This window comes from Rattus norvegicus, chromosome 5 (assembly GCF_021556685.1).
Source record: "Rattus norvegicus strain SHRSP/BbbUtx chromosome 5, alternate assembly SHRSP_T2T, whole genome shotgun sequence".
NCBI classification, from domain to species: domain Eukaryota; kingdom Metazoa; phylum Chordata; class Mammalia; order Rodentia; family Muridae; genus Rattus; species Rattus norvegicus.
The window spans coordinates 80,103,187-80,112,454 of record NC_141538.1 but is presented as its reverse complement, the minus strand read 5'-3'; the positions used below and the strand labels follow the sequence as shown (position 1 = coordinate 80,112,454).

General features: G+C 44.5%; 1 protein-coding gene across 2 annotated transcripts; it reads left to right on the top strand.

Annotated features, from left to right (window-relative positions):
* Mup4l4 (major urinary protein 4 like 4) lies at positions 1-3,452 on the top strand. Of its 2 annotated transcripts, none has more exons than XM_087660489.1 (7): positions 1-171; positions 480-613; positions 844-917; positions 1,589-1,699; positions 2,047-2,148; positions 2,319-2,364; positions 3,121-3,452. In XM_087660489.1, exons 1-6 carry the CDS (start codon positions 73-75, stop codon positions 2,342-2,344), a joined length of 546 nt encoding a protein of 181 aa, XP_087516615.1. In that variant the 5' UTR covers positions 1-72; the 3' UTR covers positions 2,345-2,364; positions 3,121-3,452. The 2 variants fall into 2 exon arrangements, with proteins under 2 accessions (XP_087516615.1, NP_671745.1); NM_147212.1 differs by having other exon boundaries at positions 34-171; positions 3,196-3,390.
* The last annotated feature ends 5,816 nt before the right edge of the window (positions 3,453-9,268 follow it).

The following is a 9,268-nucleotide window of genomic DNA, read 5'->3' as shown; positions in this document are numbered from 1 at the left end:
CTGGAGGTGGAGTGTGGGCACCAGGCGCAGAGAGATTGTCCCAGCAGAGAGGCAATTCTATTCCCTACCAACATGAAGCTGTTGCTGCTGCTGCTGTGTCTGGGCCTGACCCTGGTCTGTGGCCATGCAGAAGAAGCTAGTTCCACAACAGGGAACCGTGATGTGGACAAGGTAGGCTCAGCGAATAGTAACTTCTGACTCAGAGAGTGCTTTGGAGAACTCTTGAAGCCAAGCGGGTCCTCTGAGGGGATGGGTACAGTGGCTTGTTCTATTAGACAAAGGAATGGCTTCAGACCTTGAAGTAAGACCAGTTGTATGCTATTCAGATCTAACAACGTTTGGGGACCTCTGCACTCACTGAGAGGCAGGGGCAGAATGTTAGGTATTGTGACAACTCTATCAAGCCAAATTCAAGAAGAAACAAGTCCATGTGGTATCCCTGCCCCGTACTCCCTTAAGCATTTTCTTATCCATTACAGCTCAATGGGGATTGGTTTTCTATTGTCGTGGCCTCGGACAAAAGAGAAAAGATAGAAGAGAATGGCAGCATGAGAGTTTTTGTGCAGCACATCCGTGTCTTGGAAAATTCCTTAGCCTTCAAGTTCCGTATTAAGTAAGTGAGGTGTCTGCTCTTAGCAGAGGAAGAAGAAATAAGAGCAAATTAGTGATTACTAACGTATCAGACAGAAACGAAATAGCCTTTAAAAAAAAGCCATTTTGCTAATTTTGCAAAAATATTCAAAAGTTAAATGGAATCAGAAAATGGAGATACGTATAGAGTAGAGGGTGAAGAAGCCAGCCAGATCAAAAATCTCCTAAGCACCAGCTTGCTCTGTTTTACAGGGAAAATGGAGTGTGCACAGAATTTTCTTTGGTTGCCTACAAAACACCAAAGGATGGCGAATATTTTGTTGAGTGTAAGTATATATAATGTCTATATATCTATCCACAAGGAATTTAGTAAACCCTACTACCTTTATCCTGTGTGTGTGTGTGTGTGTGTGTTTGTGTGTGTGTGTGTGTGTGTGTGTGTTACTGGGTTTTGAACTCAGGTACTTGCACCTCCCAGTCAAACTTTCTACTAGGGAACTCACCACAACCCCTTGTAGAATGTCAAGCACTTCCTGACATGGTTGATTTAGCCAGGGACACGGGGGCCATCTAATAGCTAGCACCCTGTGGCAGGCAAGGGGGATAAGTATGGTGAGGTGGAATCTGATACTGCCCGGTAGCTAGCACCGGTGCACATTGATCAGGATGTAGCCATGTGAGACGGCAGACTTATGAAAGACAGACGTGTCGCTTGAAGGTGCTGAGGGAGGCAGGTGAGCCTAGAGAGGATGAGAGAGAGTGAGTCACTGCTGTGGCTAAGTGTTCTCTAGTGGGCGTCGTCCCAGGGCCCCTTCCTTAGAAGTTACTTCATCAAGTCCAGAAAGCTACAGATGGGAAGCAGCAGACATCCCCGCCCCCCATCTCTTCCAGGATATGTATTTTAATGATTTTCATGTTTGGGGTAGAACAGGTAAAGGATTTACATAATTTCTTGCAGACCAGAGAATTTCTGACCTGTGTCCCATTTCCTCCACAGATGACGGAGGGAATACATTTACTATACTTAAGACAGACTATGACAGATATGTCATGTTTCATCTCGTTAATTTCAAGAACGGGGAAACATTCCAGCTGATGGAGCTCTACGGTAAAGTATTTCCACACGGACACTGATCTTGGGGTGGGAAAACAGGAAGGAAACTCTAGCTTTAGTATGGTCTTCCCAGCTTGGTCCTGCCTCTTCCTCACTTCCTGAAGGTCAACGATGTTCACCTGCACCCTTCCTCAAGCACAGTGATGGGCACACTCTGAAATCTCTCCATGTGCCAGAAGGCCATTCCGTGGGTGCCACATTCAGGATAGATTGGACCCACACCTGTCAACCATGTCACCAGCCATTTTCTCACCCTTATGTGGGAGCCCCTGTCCCCTCACTTAGTTCTGTGGTCAATGCCTAGGACACAGCTGCTACACTCATTGCTGCTCTTTTCACAGGCAGAACAAAGGATCTGAGTTCAGACATCAAGGAAAAGTTTGCAAAACTATGTGTGGCGCATGGAATCACTAGGGACAATATCATTGACCTAACCAAGACTGGTAAGTCAGGACTCACTTATTTTTCTCGTCCTGAATATTATATCATAGAGGAAATGAACCTGTGGGATTGGCAATCAGGCATTTGTTGAAAGCTGGAGAGGCACCTCATTTCCTCATCGGAGAATAAAGTGGACCTGGTACCTGAACACGTTCTTTTTCTCACCCTGCAGATCGTTGTCTCCAGGCCCGAGGTTGAAGAAAGGCCTGAGCCTCCAGGTGGGCAATCTCCAGTGAGAGCAAGGAGGGGGTGGGCATGAACCAGGCCTTCCAAAAGTGTTAGTATTGTGCCCCCAAATTATTATAAGAATAATTTGATAAGGAGTCTTTGAGCAGAGCTTGAAAAATGGCTTTGAATTATGTGGATTTGTGACTATCTGGTCCTATTTTGAGCTCTAAAGCAAAGTGACCTAAGCACTTAGGCAAGAAAACAAGGGAGTGAGTTTTCCATAGTTGCTGCATGGTTGTGTAAAAAGGGCTCAACAATGTGTTAAGTGTCATTAAGAGTTAAAGTTTGAAACAGAGAGTAGCAGGATGTGAGTATGACTGCTCTTCAGAGACTGGGGTCCCACTCCATTCCACTCTGGACAATAAGATCTTCATCTGAACTCCGTACAACCTTGGCTTCTTACCTGGAAGTGGAGTTACATGTCCTCCACTTCTCCTACAGTCTGGAGAGCAGACTCCTCTGACCCCTCTTTCCCATTTCCCAAGACTTCACTCAGATAATGTAGGAAAGTCTTTAAAAGTGGCCAAGGCTTTCACCATTATTCCTCAAGGCAATGACCATTCTTCAGAGCTTCTTATGCTAAAGGTTGTGCAAACAAGCCTCAGACCTTTCGTTACTTCATTTTTCATATGCCATCCATAAGGAAAGAGTCATTTATTCTATGTGTTTAATCCCTGTTTTCTGGCAAATAATGTTGATTAGATTGCAGGGCAAGATCTATTTTTTCATCCTTTGTTCTATACAAGAGTGCCTCTCTGTCCAGAAGTCAATCCAAGAAGTGCTTAATGGGTTCCTTTATTCTTTCTTCCTGGATTACTCAGTGCTGAGTGGAGACTTCTCACCAGGACTCCAGCATCACAATTTCCTGTCCATGGAGCATCCTGAGACAAATTCTGCGATCTGATTTCCATTCTGTTTCACAGAAAAGTGCAATCCCGGTCTCTCCAGCATCTTCCCTAGTTACCCAGGACAACACATCGAGAATTAAAAGCTTTCTTAAATTTCTCTTTGCCCCACCCATGATCATTCTGCACAAATTTCTTGCTCTTGCAGTTCAATAAATGATTACCCTTGCACTTAAATGTATGTCTATGTGTCCAGAGGGCTAACCCATGAGAGAATGAGGGGACCTCCTTAGTCTTGTACCCAAGATCCTTCCACATGTCCCAGAATCTTAGCTGAGTCTCAGGATTTCACCACCTCTGGAGCAGTCCCAAGACCTGATGAATGCTCTCTAGGGCTCCTGCCTTAGAGGCTTTATAAGGACCATAGACGCATGAGACTTGCTGCACGATTCTTCCATCCATAGACTATCTTTTCCAACAGATCGAGGAGAGACACATCTTTCTAAGGCTACAGCTGCTCAACATGGTTCAGGACATGCCAGGGGTCGGGGGAGGTCTGGTCATTAGAGGCCCAATGGATAAAGACAAAAGTTTGCCCAGCACCCCATAGCATCCTCTGGCCCCTACATCAAGAGATTAAATTTGGTTCAAGCTCAGGATCCTGAATCAAGTTCTTGCTGTGGTTTGCAACAATATGGTAAAACGCTGTTGAGAGAGCCAACCAATTATGCTGAAATCTCTCTCTGTCTCTCTGTCTCCCCCAACCCTGCCACGGTCCATATCATTCTCTTACCAGTGCATCAGTGCACCACTGTGCCTGGCTTTTTACCTTTAGTCTTGGCAAAAATTTAAGAGACAAAAAACAAATTGCTCACAAGCTAAGCTATCCTTGAGAATACTTACAAAATTAGGTAACAGGTCCAGTCCAGGACTCTGTGGAAGATAGAAAATGGCCTGATAATGGTGCCATAAGCCAAGGGACCGCAACCCAGAGAAAGGTACAGACAAACTCGCTAGTCCCAGGTCAACATGGCAGCTGGAGTTCACCTAAAGCCTTCCCCCCTTCGATACCAAACACTTTGTGGAAATGAGATGTGAAATAGTAGAAACATTCAAAGCCAAGGAGGAAATTCTAAACACCAGAGACAGAGCCAATCCCTTTGTAAAGAAGAAGAGAGGGAAGAGGTGAGGGTTGATACGGTCGAACTGTCCAATTCTCTGTGGACTGAATAAGAATGATAGGAGTCAGTAACATTCATGGATGGGTCTGTGGCTTTTCCTCAGAAGGATTGGGAGCAACTGGAACCTGGGCAGAGAAACGTGTACAAGGATACAAAGCTAGAGAACTGCAGCAATCCAGCCTCAATGAATAAGGACAGTTCCCCTCCACCCAGAACATGTTCCCTGCAGTCCCTTTTTCCTCAAGACCTCCACGTTTCCCTTTGATGATTTCTTGTTTTGTTTTGTTTTATTTTGGTGGTGGTGGTGGTGGTGGATGGTCAGGGAGTTTTGATCCCTTTTTAGTACTGTTAGGGTTTTGAATCTCAGCCCATGCCTGGACAGAAAATACTATGACACCATGGTTTCACATGGCGAGTTTTAATGAGGGAAGAGTAGAAGAGAGGTAAGGTGGCCCAGTCATGGCCACATGGGGGCATTGGGGCAAGAACAGAGAAGAATAAAGAGCAAGAGGGGAAAGAGAGGGTAAGAGGGAATAAGAGGTGGGGTGGGGGAAGCAGCTCCTTTTATAGTGTCAGGTATTATATATGGTTGTTGCTAGGCAACTGTGGGGCAGAACATACCTGGCTGCTGCCAAGTGTCTCTGGGGTGGTGCTTAGACAGAATAGCAACAAGTGCTAGGAATGATGCTTGTGCCATTGCCTCCAAAAGGGAAGGTGTGCTTATTTGAGGTTCATGGGCATCCTTATTTTGAAACATCAGAAGCCATATATGTTCATTAGCCTTGAAAGATCCAGGAGTAAAAAAGTTGGGGCTTGATTTCTGAAATGGTTGATCCAACCCTCAGTGTCTACCATTTCTTATGAGTAGGAAGTCAAGATCCCAAACAAGGCCTAGTCTCTAAGTTGGATAGAGAAGAAGAGCGGTGGTGGTCTTCAGTGAGGGCGAATAAGAACAGCCCAAGTAGTCTGCACAGACTCAAGAAAACAGGAACCAGTGCAAGTAAGTCTTTAGTTTCTTGATGGTAACTTGGAATTCTTCAAAGAGTAATTTGAAAACTTTCATTAGGGTTAGGGATACAGCTCAGACTAGAGAGTGATTTCTCACAAGGACCTAGATTTAATCCCCAATATGGAAAAAATACTTTTTTCTTAAAAGTCCAGGGTTTTTGTCTCTTAACCAGGAACTAGTAGAAACAACACCAGAATCTCTCAGGAGAAAAGGAATTCACAGTACAGATGTTTTCTTACCTTGAAGATTCTAATTATCATCTTCTCCTGTAAACCTGTCCACATGAGCAGCTCACAACAAGCTTTTATTTCATGGAGAAGAAAAGAATGGGTGAATGGAACCACTTAATTACTCCTTAAATCGCTGCTTGGATGTGGTAGTTACCTACAGTAGCTCACTTTCAAATGGTCAGAGCGAGCCACCTGGCTCAGGGGTAGGCATGCATAATCTCTTTATAGAGGAGGTGCAGCAATTCCAAATGCCATGCTACAGGGTAGCCCAAGAGGCATGGTCTTCCATAAGGAGCAAGAGTATAGTCAGTCACCATTCTGACAGTAGTAGGGAGAAAGCTGAAATCCAGGGCTCAGTAGCCTGAAGTCACCTCCCTCACCTAGCCCCTTCCCTACTGTATACTTATTGCTTAGCCTCTAGAAGACTCTTCAACGTTCAATCTCGTTCCTCTTCACCATGTTTCAAAAAGAATCCACTATTTTCCCTGCATGCTAATTCCCTAATTGTCATATTTTCTCGTAGTAAGTTTAGACATTCTTAGATCAGTCTCTTTTCTGCATCTCTGGAGATGGTGGACACTCCTAATAATTTTGTTTCCTTCCATTGACTACAAACCTCCTCATACCCCTGCTCTGTAAGTGTCCATCCGTCCTTAATCCCTGGGATGATTTGAATGAGATATCCCCCCATAATCTCAGGCATTTGAGACATCACCCAGTTGGTGGGTGTTTTCATTAGGGCTGGCCCAACTGTGTGTGTGCCACACACAGAGGTATGGCCTGTTTCCTAGTTACAGCACAAGATGTGACTTTCAGCTTCCTGCTCTGTGACGGTCCCTTGCTGCCATGCCTCCCTGTCATGACTGTAAAGAGAGAGACGTATCTCTCTGAAACCATCTGCCCCCTGTTGACACGGTCATGGCGTTTTATCACAGCAATATGAACGTAACTAATACAATCACTCTCTAGTCAACCTTCTTGTTTCTAGTGCCCATATTAATGGCTGTCAACCTTAAGTTCTTGCTGTGTCTTTAAATGGGTGAGTTACCAGCTCCCTTACTTTGCTGATGGTCCCTTAAAGTCATGCGTCCTGGTGTTCTAGTCTCTATTGCATCTTTCCAAAAGATCTCCCAGTATGCAAATACAAGCTACTTTTTCTAGACTGGCAGTTTCTAGGTGGACATCTCTGACGTCTTTTTCGTACCTTCTTATTGGAGTGGATTGTAGGAAATTCAGCTATGGAAAGTCTCATTCTTATTAGTCAGAGGCTCCCTTAACCCACCCTGCTTTTGACCTGTGTGCCATAATCCTCTTGTCAAGTCCCATTTGTTGGCTTTTCTTAGTTGTCACTGACAGTACACGAATCCGGCTTGTCTTATCTCTAAGTCTAGTACTTAGGAGGGTTTAATGAGTCCACGTTCCCTGATTCGCGGTACAGATGTGTCACTCATAAGCATTACCTGCACTTGCAGGGCCCAGTGAGCCCATGCTTCAGTTTCTGAAGTGACATTTGGTTTCTCTTAAAATTTAGTTTCCAGTTGCTGTCTCAAATTAAGAAAATTATTTTCCTGAGAAGGGGGATACACACACCTCTGATCTTGGCACTTAGGAGACATAGGCAGACAGATCTATATGAGTTTGAGACCAGCCTGGTCTACAGAGTGAGTTCTAGGACAGCCAGGGCTATACAAAGAAACCCTGCCTTGAAAAACAAGAAAAAAACAAGAAAGGAAGGGAAAATTATTTCAACCTTTATCAATTATTAGTGCCCTGGTATGATCTTGTCGCGTAGTAGGACTGTGATTCATAAAACCTTCATAGTGAGGTTGTCTTTTCATACTTTCTGTCTTTTGGGGGAGTGGATACCCATTGTGACAGCTCCATCCATCCCTGTAGGAAGTTGGTTATGGGGCTAGAGAGATGGCTCAGTTTGTAAAGTACTGGCCTCATGAGCATGACCCTGAGTTCAGCTGTTCAACCTCCATGTAAGAAGCTGTGCCTGGAGGTGCACACCTGTAATCTGGCATCAAGGCGGTGGAGACCGGAGCTGGGACTTGTTGGCCAGCGTGTCTAGCCAACTGGTGAGCTGTTTGGTGAGAAACCTTGTTGCAAACCTAAGATGAATAAAACAGTCCAGGAGTGGCTTGATGACAAACTGCATGCACATGCATGAGCATGTGGATATGTGCACACATCCGAATGAACATGTGAACACACGGGCAACAATTGTTTTAATCTTACATGTCAAGAGAACAGGTGTAAGTCTTGATCACTTCCTTTAAGAAGGAAATTTGTCCCTGTCTTCCTCCATCATCACTGGGTATCAGAAGATTTGTGCTGTCATGCTACCCGGAGAGTCCTGCTACCCGGAGAGTCCTGCTCATCTCTCTATCCCAGGGTGCGAGTCTTCAGTCCCTGGGTGAAAGGCTCCAGTTCAGCCTTTCTGGACTCTCCCTTCTATACTATGCAGATTTCCACCAATCATTCTCCCCCCCCCAAGAGTCTCTCTCTCTCTCTCTCTCTCTCTCTCTCTCTCTCTCTCTCTCTCTCTCTCTGTGTGTGTGTGTGTGTGTGTGTGTGTGTGTGTGTGTGTCTTTCTGTTTCTCTGTCTCACTGTGTATGTGTTTTCCTCTTTCATTCTTTCTGTATCTGTGTTTTTGTCTTGGCATCTCTGCAGCTCTCTCTCTCTCTCTCTCTCTCTCTCTCTCTCTCTCTCTCTCTCTCTCTTTCTATTATGTAGCCCTGACTGGTCTGGTACTCTGCCTCATGAATGCTGGGATGCAAAGATCTCACACGGGCGAGAAGCCATACTAGTGTAAGGAATCCTTCAGATATAATTCGTCAATGAATTATTTCTACTTATCCCATATCAGCTTATGTGTGCCCGTGAAGAGCTTGGTAGGGGTTGGTTTACATATAACTGGGAAGGACCTGAAGCATTTTAGAATTACAGTAGGAGCATGGTCAGAGGTGTGCTTTCAAAGTTCATCTGGCTGCATTTGGATAACAAAGACCAACAGGAAGGCAGGAGAAGAGAGAAAAAAGTTGCTATCACTGGTTCTCAAACATGTGGATCGGGACCCTATATGGGTTCTCAATGTGTGGGTTGTGACCCCCACCTGGGTCACATGTCCTATATCCTGCATATCAGATATTTACATTTCAATTAATAACAGCAGCAAAATGACATTTATGAAGTAGCAACGAAATAAGTTTACAGTTGGAGGCCACCATAACATGAGAAACTGTATTAAAGAGTCATAGCATCAGGAAGGTTGAGAACCTTTAGGCAGGAGATCATGAAAGAAGTTACTGGACCATGCTGGCAAGAGATCATGTAAGCTTACTCTCTATAGCTGGAATTAGAGGGACGTCTGTAGAGAAAGTGCATGGTGTTCAGAGAATGTGAGGTGTTAAGGACACATTGGTTATTTGCAGATGATATGATAGTATATTTAAGTGATCCCAAAAGTTCCACCAGAGAACTACTAAAGCTGATTATCAACTTCAGCAAAGTGGCTGGGTATAAAATTAACTCAAATAAATCAGTAGCCTTCCTCTACACAAAAGAGAAACAAGCCGAGAAAGAAATTAGGGAAACGACACCCTTCATAATAGACCCAAATAAT

Excerpts from the sequence above, each read along its gene's own strand:
- Mup4l4 (XM_087660489.1), top strand. The coding sequence starts at position 73 with ATGAAGCTGTTGCTGCTGCTGCTGTGTCTGGGCCTGACCCTGGTCTGT. Across the intron at positions 614-843 it reads GCCTTCAAGTTCCGTATTAA|GGAAAATGGAGTGTGCACAG; the intron begins GTAAGTGAGGTG and ends TCTGTTTTACAG. Across the intron at positions 1,700-2,046 it reads CCAGCTGATGGAGCTCTACG|GCAGAACAAAGGATCTGAGT; the intron begins GTAAAGTATTTC and ends CTCTTTTCACAG.